Source organism: Protomyctophum parallelum (assembly GCF_964188405.1).
Source record: "Protomyctophum parallelum genome assembly, chromosome: 5".
NCBI lineage: Eukaryota > Metazoa > Chordata > Actinopteri > Myctophiformes > Myctophidae > Protomyctophum > Protomyctophum parallelum.
Genome location: NC_139702.1, coordinates 5,136,527 through 5,155,580, shown reverse-complemented (window position 1 = coordinate 5,155,580; position 19,054 = coordinate 5,136,527). Strand labels below are relative to the sequence as shown.

The window sequence follows — 19,054 nt, the reverse complement described above, 5'->3', positions numbered from 1 at the left end:
ATGCCCTACTTGATCAGATACTACAGTGTCACATTAATGAATGCCCTACTTGATCAGATACTACAGCGTCACATTAATTAATGCCCTACTTGATCAGATACTACAGCGTCACATTAATTAATGTCCTACTTGATCAGATACTACAGCGTCACATTAATTAATGCCCTACTTGATCAGATACTACAGTGTCACATTAATTAATGCCCTACTTGATCAGATACTACAGCGTGACATTAATTAATGCCCTACTTGATCAGATACCACAGCGTCACATTAATTAATGCCCTACTTGATCAGATACTACAGTGTCACATTAATTAATGCCCTACTTGATCAGATACTACAGCGTCACATTAATTAATGCCCTACTTGATCAGACACTACAGTGTCACATTAATTAATGTCCTACTTGATCAGATACTACAGTGTCACATTAATTAATGTCCTACTTGATCAGATACTACAGCGTCACATTAATTAATGCCCTACTTGATCAGATACTACAGTGTCACATTAATTAATGCCCTACTTGATCAGATACTACAGCGTGACATTAATTAATGCCCTACTTGATCAGATACCACAGCGTCACATTAATTAATGCCCTACTTGATCAGATACTACAGCGTCACATTAATTAATGCCCTACTTGATCAGATACTACAGCGTCACATTAATTAATGCCCTACTTGATCAGATACTACAGCGTCACATTAATTAATGCCCTACTTGATCAGATACTACAGTGTCACATTAATTAATGCCCTACTTGATCAGATACTACAGTGTCACATTAATTAATGCCCTACTTGATCAGACACTACAGTGTGACATTAATTAATGCCCTACTTGATCAGATACTACAGTGTCACATTAATTAATGCCCTACTTGATCAGACACTACAGTGTGACATTAATTAATGCCCTACTTGATCAGATACTACAGCGTCACATTAATTAATGCCCTACTTGATCAGATACTACAGCGTCACATTAATTAATGCCCTACTTGATCAGATACTACAGTGTCACATTAATTAATGCCCTACTTGATCAGATACTACAGTGTCACATTAATTAATGCCCTACTTGATCAGATACTACAGTGTCACATTAATTAATGCCCTACTTGATCAGACACTACAGTGTCACATTAATTAATGCCCTACTTGATCAGATACTACAGCATCACATTAATTAATGCCCTACTTGATCAGATACTACAGCGTGACATTAATTAATGCCCTACTTGATCAGATACTACAGCGTGACATTAATTAATGCCCTACTTGATCAGATACTACAGTGTCACATTAATGAATGCCCTACTTGATCAGATACTACAGTGTCACATTAATGAATGCCCTACTTGATCAGATACTACAGCGTCACATTAATGAATGCCCTACTTGATCAGATACTACAGTGTCACATTAATGAATGCCCTACTTGATCAGATACTACAGTGTCACATTAATTAATGCCCTACTTGATCAGATACTACAGTGTCACATTAATTAATGCCCTACTTGATCAGATACTACAGCGTCACATTAATGAATGCCCTACTTGATCAGATACTACAGCGTCACATTAATGAATGCCCTACTTGATCAGATACTACAGTGTCACATTAATTAATGCCCTACTTGATCAGATACTACAGCGTCACATTAATTAATGCCCTACTTGATCAGATACTAGTGTCACATTAATTAATGCCCTACTTGATCAGATACTTCAGCGTCACATTAATTAATGCCCTACTTGATCAGATACTACAGTGTCACATTAATTAATGCCCTACTTGATCAGATACTACAGTGTCACATTAATTAATGCCCTACTTGATCAGATACTACAGCGTCACATTAATGAATGCCCTACTTGATCAGATACTACAGTGTCACATTAATTAATGCCCTACTTGATCAGATACTACAGTGTCACATTAATTAATGCCCTACTTGATCAGATACTACAGTGTCACATTAATTAATGCCCTACTTGATCAGATACTACAGTGTCACATTAATTAATGCCCTACTTGATCAGATACTACAGCGTCACATTAATTAATGCCCTACTTGATCAGATACTACAGTGTCACATTAATTAATGCCCTACTTGATCAGATACTACAGCGTCACATTAATTAATGCCCTACTTGATCAGATACTACAGTGTCACATTAATTAATGCCCTACTTGATCAGATACTACAGTGTCACATTAATTAATGCCCTACTTGATCAGACACTACAGTGTCACATTAATTAATGCCCTACTTGATCAGATACTACAGTGTCACATTAATTAATGCCCTACGTGATCAGATACTACAGCGTCACATTAATGAATGCCCTACTTGATCAGATACTACAGTGTCACATTAAAGGTATATTCAGTGATTTCACTTAATTCAAATATCACTTATTTTTTTGTTTTGTTGTGATAATCCTCCCTACTATAGAGTGTGCTGGCCATATAAGGAGTTCCTCCCTGTCCCCAGTTAACCCCTGGGGGTCAAAAAACCTTAGGTTTCGTTTTTGACTCTCTATCCTGATTGGACGAAAGGCTGGGTCCCACAGCCAAAAACGAAACCTAAGGTTTTTTGAGTGAAATCACTGAATATACCTTTAATTAATGCCCTACTTGATCAGATACTACAGCGTCACATTAATTAATGCCCTACTTGATCAGATACCACAGCGTCACATTAATTAATGCCCTACTTGATCAGATACTACAGTGTCACATTAATTAATGCCCTACTTGATCAGATACTACAGTGTGACATTAATTAATGCCCTACTTGATCAGATACCACAGCGTCACATTTATTAATGCCCTACTTGATCAGATACTACAGTGTCACATTAATTAATGCCCTACTTGATCAGATACTACAGCGTCACATTAATTAATGCCCTACTTGATCAGATACTACAGCGTCACATTAATTAATGCCCTACTTGATCAGATACTACAGTGTCACATTAATTAATGCCCTACTTGATCAGATACTACAGTGTCACATTAATTAATGCCCTACTTGATCAGATACTACAGCGTCACATTAATTAATGCCCTACTTGATCAGATACTACAGTGTCACATTAATTAATGCCCTACTTGATCAGATACTACAGTGTCACATTAATTAATGCCCTACTTGATCACATACTACAGTGTCACATTAATTAATGCCCTACTTGATCAGATACTACAGCGTCACATTAATTAATGCCCCTACTTGATCAGATACTACAGTGTCACATTAATTAATGCCCTACTTGATCAGATACTACAGCGTCACATTAATTAATGTCCTACTTGATCAGATACTACAGCGTCACATTCATTAATGCCCTACTTGATCAGATACTACAGTGTCACATTAATTAATGCCCTACTTGATCAGATACTACAGGGTCACATTAATTAATGCCCTACTTGATCAGATACTACAGTGTCACATGAAAGCATCAAAAGCAGGAGGTCTTGAAACACTGCACTTTTGTCCCCAGAGCTTGTCGATCTTCTTCTTTTTTTCTATCGTTTTATTTGAATCGTGAAAAGTCACAGTTTGGGATATAGAGCACCGAAGTCCTGACGTAACTCGCTCATCCCTTCGATTCCCCTGGTTCGCGGAAGTAATTTCTCTATGGAGAATAACATGGGGTGATCTTAATATCGTCTACTATAAGCGTTGTGGTCCAAAAATAAACAAGCTGTCTCTGCGTTATTGTCAGGGAGGTGTCTCTGTATCGTTTGCAACAGTCAGTCACTCATATATGATACAGTCTGCTTCTAGCGAAAATCTAACTAATTCAGCAGCAGTAACATTAGCGTTTTCTCTCAGTCAGTTGATTCTTCATATCCATATGAGTGAAGCGGCCGGGGTGACATGTTTATTTTTCAAACACAGTTCTTATATGAGGCGATCTCAAATCGCCTCAATGGGGATTTCAATGCAACTAAACAAATACATGAACCTGGGGACTGACGCCCTCTACTGGAAGTGACGTCAGACTTCGGTGCTCTATAATATGAGCTTCCCTTCCCCCACCCGACAGAGACGATACAATGGCCTGATCACTAAATATTTGAGCCTATCGCAATTACATAACCGTTATATAATTTCCATGAATCTGTTTGAAAAACTGGATGAAATGAACAGAGATGACATCTCTCTCCATGGTTAATGCTACGTCGCTGTCGTACCTGTAGGAGCTGCGCCGTACTCCATCTGTTGTCCACGTTCTTATCCAGACACCTTCTCAGGAAGTCACTGAACTCTGGAGACCTGGAATGCACCAGAGGAGACGATCATTGGCAACTATTCACTGTGATCCTGGAACTGGGACGTCAAGCAGCTGTACTGTAAATGGTAAATGGTGCATTTATATAGCGCCTTTATCCAAGGCGCTTTACATAGATTGTGCATTACATTCACCCATTCATACACCGATTGCGGCGGAAGCCATGCAAGGTACCAACCAGCACATCGGGAGCAATTTGGGGTTCAGTGTCTTGCCCAAGGACACTTCGACATGTAGACAGGAGGAGCCGGGATTCGAACCGCCGACCCATGGATCATTGGACGACCTGCTCTACCTCCTGAGCCACAGTCGCCCTGTGAGTACTGTGAGTATTCTGTAGGATAAGAAACATGAAGTTTATCTACAATACCGTTTCCCTTCTTTTTTTTTTAAACAAACAAACTAAATTCCACAAATAAACTAAAACAATGTTGTGAAAATAGCGCAAAGTGACGCGTTGTGCGCTTGTAGATCTGCTATTTTCACTGGTTTGGGTCCCGGGAAAACGTCGCATGCTGTAAACGTATTGCACGTCGTAGTCCCTGACCATACATTTATTTTTCTTAATTCTTTTGTCACATTATGACACAAGCTTGTATACCTTGATTTTTTTTATATTTTAATTTTAACAACACAAATCTTGTATGGGGTCCCTGGCACAAAAACCGTGAAAAAGATTGAGAACCACTGTTTTACGGCCGGCACACACCACAGAATGTGAGCATGATGCACGAGATCCCCACATGCGCATAAATAGATCCAATTATTTTGTAAAGCCTGCATAATATGCAGCCTGCAGGGCTTGCGTTCGTTATCCGATTCTGCGCGGCTGGTGCAGCTCGTATCATTGATATTATCAATTGGATCTTTCCAAACGCAATGTACGCACGCAGTAAATTCCAGGCATACGCACACTTTGAAAAGCCTGGTGTAGTCCAGGGCTCCAGGCATACGCACACTTTGCAAAGCCTGGTGTAGTCCATGGCTCCAGGCTCAAAGCCTGGTGTAGTCCATGGCTCCAAAAGCCTGCTGTAGATCCAGGGCTCCAGGCGTGAGCACATGAACTAACGCAAACACAATAAGGGTGACATATCGTCTCTGTCGGGTGGAAACCTCATAATGTCCAAAATTGTTACTTTTCAGGATTAAAAAAAAGAAGGCAAATCGACAAGCTCAAAACACGTCGCTTCGAGCATGCAGATCTGCTACTTTTGATGCTTTTGTGTGACGCTGTACAGTATGATAGAGTATGGCAGTACACAAACGTTTAGAATATGGAGAATGGAGAAAAGAGGTTTCTGCCCCAGGTGGCAACAATATGGATATTGGCCATTTTGGAAAGAACTTGAGCCACTTCCCTATACTTACTTACTTGTGTTACTGATGATATTAATGAAGGCTCTGTTCCATTCTACGTCAAACAGAGTCAGGGGGCTGCTATTGTGTGTGTGTTGGCTCACTGGAAACACTCTGCTACACCAGGGTATCACTGGAAACACTCTGCTACACCAGGGTATCACTGGAAACACTCTGCTACACCAGGGTATCACTGGAAACACTCTGCTACACCAGGGTATCACTGGAAACACTCTGCTACACCAGGGTATCACTGGAAACACTCTGCGACACCAGGGTATCACTGGAAACACTCTGCTACACCAGGGTATCACTGGAGACACTCTGCTACACCAGGGTATCACTGGAAACACTCTGCTACACCAGGGTATCACTGGAGACACTCTGCTACACCAGGGTATCACTGGAAACACTCTGCTACACCAGGGTATCACTGGAAACACTCTGCTACACCAGGGTATCACTGGAAACACTCTGCTACACCAGGGTATCACTGGAAACACTCTGCTACACCAGGGTACCACTGGAAACACTCTGCTACACCAGGGTATCACTGGAAACACTCTGCTACATCAGGGTATCACTGGAAACACTCTGCTACACCAGGGTATCACTGGAAACACTGCTACACCAGGGTATCACTGGAAACACTCTGCTACACCAGGGTATCACTGGAAACACTCTGCTACACCAGGGTATCACTGGAAACACTCTGCTACACCAGGGTATCACTGGAAACACTCTGCTACACCAGGGTATCACTGGAAACACTCTGCTACACCAGGGTATGACTGGAGACACTCTGCTACACCAGGGCATCACTGGAAACACTCTGCTACACCAGGGTATCACTGGAAACACTCTGCTACACCAGGGTATCACTGGAAACACTCTGCTACACCAGGGTATCACTGGAAACACACTGCTACACCAGGGTATCAAAGTGTTGGCTCACTGGAAACACTCTGCTACACCAGGGTATCAAAGTGTTGGCTCACTGGAAACACTCTGCTACACCAGGGTATCAAAGTGTTGGCTCACTGGAAACACTCTGCTACACCAGGGTATCAAAGTGTTGGCTCACTGGAAACACTCTGCTACACCAGGGTATCAAAGTGTTCCAAATGGCCCCGTGCGGGTGTGTAACTCTGAGAGTCATGGGGGTCCTTAGAATTAAAAGGTTTGAGAACCACCGCCCACTACATGGAACAGAACACCTAGGGAAGAGGGCTATAAGCAAGGACTGTCTAAAGAGGACGAGACGCCAGGACCGTACGGGCGACGCCATGTTTGCTCCATGGTGCTCCATGGAAGGAGAGAAACATGCGCTGTTGAGACCCAGGAAGCTGAACGCGGAAGTGTCGGCTGCATAAAGCCCACTGCGCATGTTTCTGTCCTTTTCCATGGAGCACCATGGAGCCAACATGGCGTCGCCCGTACGGTCTTCGCGTCTCGTCCTTGCCCATAAGTAGGAAGAGTTATTCTTAGGGCCGGGACTAATTGCGATTAATTTAGATTAATTAACTACAGAAAAATGAATCGTGATTAACTACAGATAAATTAATCACACCTTTTTTCTTCACCGCGGAACGTTTCTCACTGGGCGCTTTTCTATAGTACTGAAAACTGGAAATAATAAAAAGTCACCCCATTTTGTGTGACTGACAAAAAACAGTAACAATATGAAGTAAGTACAGCTTTGTGATGTCACTGAGATGTACTTGTTACTGTTACTAATTTTTTTTCAGACCTCCAGTTCTAGGCAACACAGAATGGGGTGACTTTTTATTATTAATTCCACAACAGGTATATTAATGACAGTAAAATGTTGAAATGAGTGGTATCCTGTAGTCACTATTCATTGATACCAAAAAACATTAAAAAAAAAGGTTTCTCGCTGTTCTCGGGTTGAATATTGAGATGTGATTAAAATGCGATTAATCTAGATTAATTAATCGCAAAGCCTCTGATTAATTAGATTACATTTTTTAATCGAGTCCCAGCTCTAGTTATTCTGTGTGCATATAGAGAGGAGGATGAGGAGCTCTCACCAGCGTGAAGGCTGCATCAGGGTGGGGGGCTCAGCCTTGGCTATCTTCAGCAGCACCCTCATGGGGTTCATCTCGTGGTTGGGGGGCTCGATCTGGGCCAGCTCGATGAGCGTCACCCCCAGGGACCAGATGTCCGCCTTGTGGTCGTAGGGACGGTCCTTGGACGTCTCGCACATCACCACCTCTGGAGCCATCCTGGGGTTATTGGGGGGAAATGAACGGATGAGGAATTGAATTGAACACGTGGAACCACAATGAAAACAAGTCGTCCAACCTGGTTGTGAACTTGACGAATCGACTTGAGAAAAATCTGTGTAATCATGTGATTTAGCCATTGATGAAGAAGAGATAAACGTACGGTATAATCGATAGCATAATTTAAATGAATGCATCGTTGCAGCCCTACTATTATGAGGTAAGGGAACCCATCTAAAGCAATATTTGCAGAGAGGCGTATTGATGTTTGCTGGTTGTGAAATAAGTTGATACACACAGACTTCTACTGTAGAGACATATTTTTGTTGTGCCCTTCTCCCCAGTAGCCTCCTTGAGTTGTTGCACTTATTGTATTTTTCCATTGGTATATTAATAACCCATTTTGGGCTGGAACCCCTTTTGGTGTTTTAAGCATTATGTTATGCCTTAGCTATTGGAAATCACACCCGTGTGAACTGAGTGGTGCAACTCACCCCCCCCCCCCCCCTCCTCTCTCTCTCTCCCACTCTCTCATTAGCAGGCAACAGTGCAGCACTATCTCTCTCTCTCTGTTTCTGGCACAACAGCGCCCCTACTGGTACTAATAGTCATACTCGTGCTCACAGTCACATCGGTGGGTGGGTTAACGTCACATAGTTAGGCAGGGGGGCAGTCAGACAGATATTTTATGAAGCCACTAAGGAAATGAAAGTTAATATAATGGCCTGTTGTGGCGCTGTCATTGGACCCAGAAAAACCCATAGCCCCATAGAAGTCCATGTATTTGGGCCCAACTTCACCTAGACTGTATTACCTTAATAAACATGGTCATGAATACTTTCTGCTTCCAGTCACAAGTTTAAAGTCTCATTTCTAATGTCATAATATTCTTTTTGGAAAATTATGGTCCCATTTATTAAAACAATGACCATAAAGTCGCGTATGTTCTGAGGGGCGTGGCTACCGTTACAGTCTATGATCGGGATTCCCCTCCCACTCGAGTCAAAATAAAAACCAACGGAGAAGAAGGGGGGAAGTCCCGCCTCGTTGTCTGGGCCAGCCAATGGCCAGCTGGGCCAAAACGGAGCCAGCCAATGGCCAGCTGGGCCAAAACGTATCTAGAAAGATGGCGACTTACAGTCTTACAATAACAGGCTTCATTGTACGTTCATGTTAGACCTGTACAACGCTTTGTCCATATTTTTTACAGTCTATGGCGGACACAGACATTGCTGTTCCTTGGAGTGGATGCACCACTCAAAAATAGCAGATCTACAAGCGTGGCACCGAGTGCCATGCTATGAACTTGTAGGTCTGCTATTTTTTTTTAATCGTGGAAATGTGCCTCAAATCTATGAATATATATTCTTTCAGAGTTTCAGTTTTTTAACTGAAATCTTTGCTTCTGGGGAGGTCCCTGGAACAACATAAATAAATGGGATAATCCACTCACCAGTAAGGCGTCCCGATGAAGGAGTCTCTCCTCTGTAGTGTTTTGGTGTTCTTGGCAGACACTCCAAAGTCAGCTGGGAGGACATAGGATTCGACACAGCATTAATAATAATATCGGCCACAGGAATGTCCCCAACATTGTTTCTTTCCACAAAGCAGAGACACAACAAAAACAACTCTGAAGAACATAAACCAACAGGACAATAAATCACGTGTATTTATTCCACCTTTCATGTATTTCAGTGTTTCCCAACCTGTGGGCCCTCGATCCACATCATTGGCAGGGAGGGCACTGATCTTTAACCCATTCTGACCTGAGATCAGATTCATACGAGGTTTCCGACTGGACACACACTGGTCTGATGAACCCATTCTGACCTGAGATCAGATTCTAGAAATGTCAGTCGTTCTTCGATTTTTCAAAAATAGCAGACCTACAAGCTCGTATCGCGCCACTCGGTTGCGCGATATGAGCTTGTAGATCTGCTATTTTTAAATAGCTAAAGCATAACATGATGCCGACACCAAAATGGGTTCCCATTCAGAATGGGTTAAATATACTACCGTGTATGACAACAAAAACTATCAAAATATGTTGCCATGTCATATTATGACATGACGTGTGTTTTCATAGTGATACCATTACATACGGATTTAACCCATTAAGACCTGAGGCTGATTCTACCAATGCCTTCTAAATCAGTAGTCCTCACACTTTATTTTTATTTTTTTAAGTTTGTACATCTGCCAAAATTACACACATCCTTTTCCAGTTTTAATGGGTTAAAGTATGCTCCATTCGTTCCATTGGTCCAAGGCGGAACACGATCGATTGATCATTACAATAAACGTGTTAAGTGGGCCAGATGGGTGGGCCACGAATGCTGATCCAGAAAAGGTTCGGGACCGCTGCTGGATTTGAATTAGTGACATCATGCTTTGTTTCAAAAACACGTGCAGTTGTGCCGCGCGACCGCCAAGTGGCGAGCATACCGTATGTACTGTACATGGTGCCAGTTCCCCCAGACAGACACTTGTGTGACTTACAGTATGTCACTGGACAGAATGCCTCTTGTGTATTGTTATTCCAGCAGCCTTGTTACATCCACCAGCAATGAGTCATCCCACTTAATAAGTCGACCTCCATTACCGCATCTGTTGTGGCTACGTGTGTGATGCACAGCACCGCATGCCAACACACACAGGCCGCTGCCTCGCACGTACAGTCCAATAGACACAGGCCGCTGCCTCGCACGTACAGTCCAATAGACACAGGCCGCTGCCTCGCACGTACAGTCCAATAGACACAGGCCGCTGCCTCGCACGTACAGTCCAATAGACACAGGCCGCTGCCTCGCACGTACAGTCCAATAGACACAGGCCGCTGCCTCGCACGTACAGTCCAATAGACACAGGCCGCTGCCTCGCACGTACAGTCCAATAGACACAGGCCGCTGCCTCGCACGTACAGTCCAATAGACACAGGCCGCTGCCTCGCACGTACAGTCCAATAGACACAGGCCGCTGCCTCGCACGTACAGTCCAATAGACACAGGCCGCTGCCTCGCACGTACAGTCCAATAGACACAGGCCGCTGCCTCGCACGTACAGTCCAATAGACACAGGCCGCTGCCTCGCACGTACAGTCCAATAGACACAGGCCGCTGCCTCGCACGTACAGTCCAATAGACACAGGCCGCTGCCTCGCACGTACAGTCCAATAGACACAGGCCGCTGCCTCGCACGTACAGTCCAATAGACGCAGGCCGCTGGTACGGAATTACAGTGAACAGGCGTTGCTAACCTGAGATAGATTGTCTACTTCTGCTGCTTTTCTGGACGCTCTCGTGTGGTAAAGTAGTGATTGGCACAGTAGGGTACAGTAGCTAATCACGAGATGATGTCGTTTTGACATTGATTGTTAAGAGGGTTGAGATTTAGTTTTCTGCCTATTCCTAACGGCAAGTATATAATGTTGCCGTCGGGCAGAACCCTCTTATCGCCATAATGTCTGATGTTTTGCAACCCATTTTTGTGTCAATTATCTAATGTAATCCTGCACTTCCTCTGCCAGCCTGGGGAGGGCAGCGGACTGACCTCATGCTCCCTTTTATGCAGGTCAGTCCAAGCTTCTTCTTTTCACCTGACGGGGGGGAGTTTTCCCAGGTTTGAAAGGAACACGTTATTCCGACCAGTTCCTTTCCCTTTGTCAGGCGCCCCGGCTGGCCAGGGGGAGGGAGTTTAGAGACCAGGATGACTGCATGTTTTTTGTGAGGGTGTACCGTACCTACCCAAGGGAAACGGGGAGCCCTTTCGCAAACCCCGCCTTGGGGTATGGGCTATTAACCCATTCTGACCGGGCACCCACTTTGGTGTTGGCATCATGTTATGCTTTAGCTATTGAAAAATAGCAGATCTACAAGCTCATATCGCGCCACCGAGTGGCGCGATACGAGCTTGTAGGTCTGCTATTTTTGAAAGAAATCGAAGAACGACTGAATTTTTTTAGAATCTGATCTCAGGTCAGAATGGGTTCGTCAGACCAGCGTGTGTCCAGTGGAAACCTCGTATGAATCTGATCTCAGGTCAGAATGGGTTAACGCCCTACTTGATCATACTACAGCGTCACACACGCAGCAGCAATAGTAGCAGATCTGCTGTTTTGCTATCGGAACCATATTATGTGCAGTGCAACCATGCTAATGTTTTTTTTTTTTGGGGGGGGGGGGGGGTTCTTAAGCCACTGTCAACCTGACGTCCCCATTATGTTGGCCAAGAGAAGGAAGGGTGCAGCACATCATGTCCTCCTGTGACAGCAGGGTGTTACCACAGAGCAGATGACAAAGCATGGGCACGGCATCACCATGACACATTAAGTGCCATCGTGTGGGTTCAAACTGCACACCAGGGTGTGGACAACTGGCTTCAATACAGATAAGGCCACTGTCTGTCTGTCTGTCTGTCTGTCTGTCTGTCTGTCTGTCTGTCTGTCTGTCTGTCTGTCTGGGGCACATGATGTTGTGCACATAGCAGACCGCTGAAATCATCATTGTTGGAGAGGGGGGGGGGGGGGGGGGGGTCTGAAAGGCTGTCATGAAGGGAGACTCTGTCTGTCCCGTACTGTACATGAGTGGTGTTGTGTTTGCAAGGGGGAAACGCATTTATAATACAAAAGAGACATCATGAAGATTAAAAATATTTGCCGTTAACTATGGAATCGTGTGTTTTTTTGTCTGTGGGTGCATCACTCAAAATCCCCCCATACATGGGGAAAGCCCCCACATATTGTGTCCATCAATCAGGGATCATAGTAAATGACATATTGTGTCCATCATCAATCAGGGATCATAGTAAATGCGACGTGCTGTCGCAATTAACCCATTCTGACCGGGCACCCATTTTGGTGTCGGCATCATGTCATGCTTTAGCTATTGAAAAATAGCAGATCTACAAGCTCATATCGCGCCACCGAGTGTCGCGATACGAGCTTGTAGGTCTGCTATTTTTGAAAAATCGAAGACACTTTTAGAATCTGATCTCAGGTCAGAATGGGTTAATAATGAAACTGTCAGGATGAAATAGACATTTTTAGAATCTGATCTCAGGTCAGAATGGGTTAAGCCCATATATGGAGATCCCTGTGATGTCATCAATAATATTTGTATATGGATATACAGTATGTCAGAAGCTGTTCTTACCCAGCTTGACGTCTCCGTCCAGCGTGAGCAGGATGTTTTATGGATATACAGTATGTCAGAAGCTGTTCTTACCCAGCTTGACGTCTCCGTCCAGCGTGAGCAGGATGTTTTATGGATATACAGTATGTCAGAAGCTGTTCTTACCCAGCTTGACGTCTCCGTCCAGCGTGAGCAGGATGTTTTATGGATATACAGTATGTCAGAAGCTGTTCTTACCCAGCTTGACGTCTCCGTCCAGCGTCAGCAGGATGTTTCCAGCCTTCAGGTCTCGGTGGATGATCTTGTTGTCGTGGAGGTAGACCAGAGCCTGCAGGGTCTGCTTACAGACCACTCTGATCTGGGGCTCCGTCAGCGCCCTCTCCAGCTCTGGAGGGAGGGAGGGTTAGGGTTAGGGTTACACACCACTCTGATCTGGGGCTCCGTCAGCGCCCTCTCCAGCTCTGGAGGGAGGGAGGGTTAGGGTTAGGGTTACACACCACTCTGATCTGGGGCTCCGTCAGCGCCCTCTCCAGCTCTGGAGGGAGGGAGGGTTAGGGTTAGGGTTACACACCACTCTGATCTGGGGCTCCGTCAGCGCCCTCTCCAGCTCTGGAGGGAGGGAGGGTTAGGGTTAGGGTTACACACCACTCTGATCTGGGGCTCCGTCAGCGCCCTCTCCAGCTCTGGAGAGAGGGTTAGGGTTAGGGTTAGGGTTCTGATCTGGGGCTCCGTCAGCGCCCTCTCCAGCTCTGGAGGGAGGGGGGGGGGACCACATCAATGACACCATGCAGTGTGTGTGTGTGTGTGTGTGTGTGTGTGTGTGTTGTACGTATATTATTATTACAGTACCAGTGACACAAACGGAGCGGGGAGCGCCCGTTTTCCCGGCATGGGAGGCTGGGGCCCTTTGAGGCCGGAGGCAGCCCTAATTTACACATGATGCCCAATAACCCATTTAGGCCTGACATCGAAATAAAAAAAAGCCTTCTAAATCCTGACAGTTTTCTGAAATACCTCATGTTTCTAGGCCTATATCACTCAATATTTCATGTCAAGGACCCCAAAAATGATATGTAATTGGCCTCCGAGACCCCCATCTGAAAATATGTTGTTCCAGGGACCTCTCCAGAAGCAAAGATTTGAGTTAAAAACGTTCGTTCTGAAAGAATATATTACAAATTTGAGGCACATTTTCACGATTTTTCAAAAATAGCAGACCTACAAGCTCGTAGCGCGCCACTCGGTGGCGCGCTATGAGCTTGTAGATCTGCTATTTTTCAATAGCTAAAATATAACAATGTTTAAAACACCAAAAGGGGTGCCCGCCCAAAATGGGATAATGGCTTAGATCTGGTGTAAGTGATGGAAGAGACCAGGTGTAGTTGGGCTACATCAGCTTATAAAGACACCTAGAAGTGGTCTGGTTGGGCTACATCAGCTTATAAAGACACCTAGAAGTGGTCTGGTTGTTGTTCTTCCACTTGGTTTCTGCGGCGTTCTTTGTTGTCGTGTCTCGTTGGTGTGAGCTTGCAGATCGGCTGCTTTCGGCACCGTTTGCGTTTTTGTTTACTATGTAAATTGTATGCAAATTGTATTCAAAGTAGAAACACTGACTCACCCAGCATGACGGCATCCACGGCCCCTCCAGCACAGAACTCTATGAGGATCTGAGGAAGAGAAGAGACAACATCACCCACTGTCTGTCAGCCTTACTGACAGCATTAGGCACAATAACCAACATCACCCACTGTCTGTCAGCCTTACTGAAAGCATTAGGCACAATAACCAACAACACCCACTGTCTGTCAGCCTTACTGAAAGCATTAGGCACAATAACCAACATCACCCACTGTCTGTCAGCCTTACTGACAGCATTAGGCACAATAACCAACATCACCCACTGTCTGTCAGCCTTACTGAAAGCATTAGGCACAATAACCAACATCACCCACTGTCTGTCAGCCTTACTGACAGCATTAGGCACAATAACCAACATCACCCACTGTCTGTCAGCCTTACTGAAAGCATTAGGCACAATAACCAACATCACCCACTGTCTGTCAGCCTTACTGAAAGCATTAGGCACAATAACCAACATCACCCACTGTCTGTCAGCCTTACTGAAAGCATTAGGGCACAATAACCAACAACACCCACTGTCTGTCAGCCTTACTGAAAGCATTAGGGCACAATAACCAACATCACCCACTGTCTGTCAGCCTTACTGAAAGCATTAGGCACAATAACCAACATCACCCACTGTCTGTCAGCCTTTCTGAAAGCATTAGGCACAATAACCAACATCACCCACTGTCTGTCAGCCTTACTGAAAGCATTATGCACAATAACCAACATCACCCACTGTCTGTCAGCCTTACTGAAAGCATTAGGCACAATAACCAACATCACCCACTGTCTGTCAGCCTTACTGAAAGCATTAGGCACAATAACCAACATCACCCACTGTCTGTCAGCCTTACTGAAAGCATTAGGCACAATAACCAACATCACCCACTGTCTGTCAGCCTTACTGAAAGCATTAGGGCACAATAACCAACATCACCCACTGTCTGTCAGCCTTACTGAAAGCATTAGGCACAATAACCAACATCACCCACTGTCTGTCAGCCTTACTGAAAGCATTAGGGCACAATAACCAACATCACCCACTGTCTGTCAGCCTTACTGAAAGCATTAGGCACAATAACCAACATCACCCACTGTCTGTCAGCCTTACTGAAAGCATTAGGCACAATAACCAACATCACCCACTGTCTGTCAGCCTTACTGAAAGCATTAGGCACAATAACCAACATCACCCACTGTCTGTCAGCCTTACTGAAAGCATTAGGCACAATAACCAACATCACCCACTGTCTGTCAGCCTTACTGAAAGCATTATAGGCACAATAACCAACATCACCCACTGTCTGTCAGCCTTACTGAAAGCATTAGGCACAATAACCAACATCACCCACTGTCTGTCAGCCTTACTGAAAGCATTAGGGCACAATAACCAACAACACCCACTGTCTGTCAGCCTTACTGAAAGCATTAGGCACAATAACCAACATCACCCACTGTCTGTCAGCCTTACTGAAAGCATTAGGCACAATAACCAACATCACCCACTGTCTGTCAGCCTTAATGAAAGCATTAGGGCACAATAACCAACATCACCCACTGTCTGTCAGCCTTACTGACAGCATTAGGCACAATAACCAACATCACCCACTGTCTGTCAGCCTTACTGAAAGCATTAGGGCACAATAACCAACATCACCCACTGTCTGTCAGCCTTACTGAAAGCATTAGGGCACAATAACCAACATCACCCACTGTCTGTCAGCCTTACTGAAAGCATTAGGCACAATAACCAAGGTGGATCCACAGCGGGATTCAAATTCAAAAACAGCAAAAGTAGGCAGATCTATAACGATATAGTGTGGCAAAGATGTTTTCTACATGAGACACTAGGGCTATGTTCAGACCTTGTTTTCTACATGAGACACTAGGGCTATGTTCAGACCTTGTTTTCGAGCTTGTGGATCTGTTAATTTTGTGTGACGCTGTAGTACTATGATCAAGTAGGGCGTTAATTTACAAAGAAAATAAAAAAATATATGGAGAGATAGAGGCCTGACGACGACAAAATTATCATTTGACTTTTTGGCCATTTATGCACCCGATGTGTCCTGATTTAACAAAAAGTTATCAATAGAATAATCCCCCCCCCCCCACAAAAATAAAATGAACTTGAACTGCACTCTGTCGAGTGCATACTTGTTTTGTTGCACACTAGTAGGCCATAAATGGCCAACTAGTGCGCAAGCAGAGCGCGCAAGAAATATATATAGTATATATATAGTATAATAGGCATATACTATATACGTATACATATATACTCTATACTCTATACTGTATAAAGTGTGTAGTTGTAAGTTGATTAGCGGTATACTGTGGTTACTTTGCGCCAAAAACCGTGACAGCTGTTCCGCCATTTGATGTTTATGCAAGAAAACAGCAAATCTGTGCCTGGTTTGCTGGGACCAAATGACCACAAATGACCATATTTCTTACGTCATCATTAAGAGCTAGTCATACATATACACACCACGTACTCTGGTCCCAGCAGATCAGGCACAATTTGCTATTTTATTTTTACTGATTATGTATATAGTATACGTATGACTAGCTCTAAATGATGACGTAAGAAATATATATAGTATTATATATAGTATATAGGCATATACTATATACGTATACATATATACTCTATACTCTATACTGTATAAAGTGTGTAGTTGTAAGTTGATTAGCGGTATACTGTGGTTACTTTGCGCCAAAAACCGTGACAGCTGTCCCGCCATTTGATGTTTATGCAAGAAAACAGCAAATCTGTGCCTGGTTTGCTGGGACCAAATGACCACAAATTACCATATTTCTTACGTCATCATTAAGAGCTAGTCATACATATACACACCACGTACTCTGGTCCCAGCAGATCAGGCACAATTTGCTATTTTATTTTTACTGATTATGTATATAGTATGACTAGCTCTAAATGATGACGTAATAAATATGGTAATTTGGTCCCAGCAAAACAGGCACAGATTTGATGTTTTTCTGCATAAACATCGAATGGCGGGACAGCTGGTAAATTAACGCCCACATGATCATACTACAACTTGCGTGCGTGTGGATGAGTGTGAGAGGAACCCTAACCCGACAGAGACAATATAGGACAAAATGTATTTGACATTGTGTGTGTGTGTGTGTGTGTGTGTGTGTGAGGGTGTGTGTGTGTGTGTGTGTGTGTGTGTGTGTGTGTGTGTGTGTGTGTGTGTGTGTGTGTGTGTGTGTGTGTGTGTGTGTGTGTGTGTGTGTGTGTGTGTGTGTGTGGGTGGGTGGGAGAGGAAGCCACAGCATTGGCCCATAGTTCCTCTCTCTCTGCTCTCACTTCACAGTCCAGTCGTAGGGCCTTGTTGAACAGCAGCGCTGCAGCGGAGCCACTAAGACAACACAGTGAACACACCGCCTACAACAGAAACAACATGAAGAGCTCCGGCACGCTGAATGGAGCACTTTGTCTCAAGAAAGACTCGGGGCTTTGTGTGTCTTGGAAATGGCTTTGTTGTTTAAAGTGGGAAAACGGCGGAGTCTTGAAAACGTGATTTATTTCAAGTGAAACATTTCTCAGAGGGTGGCGAGAGCTGTCATCTCATAACCGCTTTCCAGTTTCAACCTGGCCTATTTTGTGCATGACTGCATGTCAAAACTTAAAAAAATAAAAAAAGACACATCTACAAGCTCACCATATGCGGCTATTTCCGCTACAGAGGGTATGCGTGTGACATCATCAAACCAGGAAGTTATGGGGGAACACTACTGTGCCAAAAAACTACTTTCTGGCCTTGGCTTGACCAGCTATAGTCCATACTGTACATCCAAACAGAAAAGTCCAATATGATTGCATTAAAAGACGTTAAAAAAAACTCACTTTGCCACTCGATTTGCCATTCACTTTATGCATGGGCATACCCTCTATTTCTTGTAAATCCAAATATATAGTGGCTTAGGTGTAGGCATGATCCTGTAGCCCCTGCTAGTTCTCCAAATGATGATAAATATTGTAACGCGGGAACAACTGCCATTCTATGCCCTGCTACAACATTGCCCACAGCCTATGATGTGTGTGTTTACTTGACGTAATCTGTTGCTATTGGCTCTCAGCCTCAGAGAGTTCTGGGTATTCTGTTCAGCCCGCCTGGTTTAAGTGAGTTATGTTCCGGTGTTCAATGAGTGTAGACGTACCGAGGAATCCTCCGTCTCCACCCGACCACCACGGACAGACTCACCCACCGAAGAGACAGTAGTACTAGTGTGAGTTTACCTGTACTGCTGCCGTATTATTGCCGACCTATGAAGTCCTGTTGTTATTGTGCCAACCTGTTGGAAGCACACTGTATGTCTGCCGTTCTGCCAGTAAACAGCCTGCT

The 19,054-nt window shown here is 44.2% G+C and overlaps 1 protein-coding gene across 1 annotated transcript in view; it reads right to left on the bottom strand.

Moving 5' to 3' along the window:
- The window catches only part of LOC310858963 (STE20-like serine/threonine-protein kinase), a 68,968-nt gene that overhangs the window by 26,450 nt on the left and 23,464 nt on the right, over positions 1-19,054 (bottom strand). The window contains exons 3-7 of the mRNA XM_083765283.1: positions 14,674-14,722; positions 13,293-13,442; positions 9,380-9,452; positions 7,732-7,926; positions 4,227-4,308 (exon numbers count right to left, since the gene is read on the bottom strand). Of these exons, the coding sequence (XP_083621409.1) occupies positions 4,227-4,308; positions 7,732-7,926; positions 9,380-9,452; positions 13,293-13,442; positions 14,674-14,722 (549 nt within the window). The remainder of the gene's footprint in view (positions 1-4,226; positions 4,309-7,731; positions 7,927-9,379; positions 9,453-13,292; positions 13,443-14,673; positions 14,723-19,054) is intronic.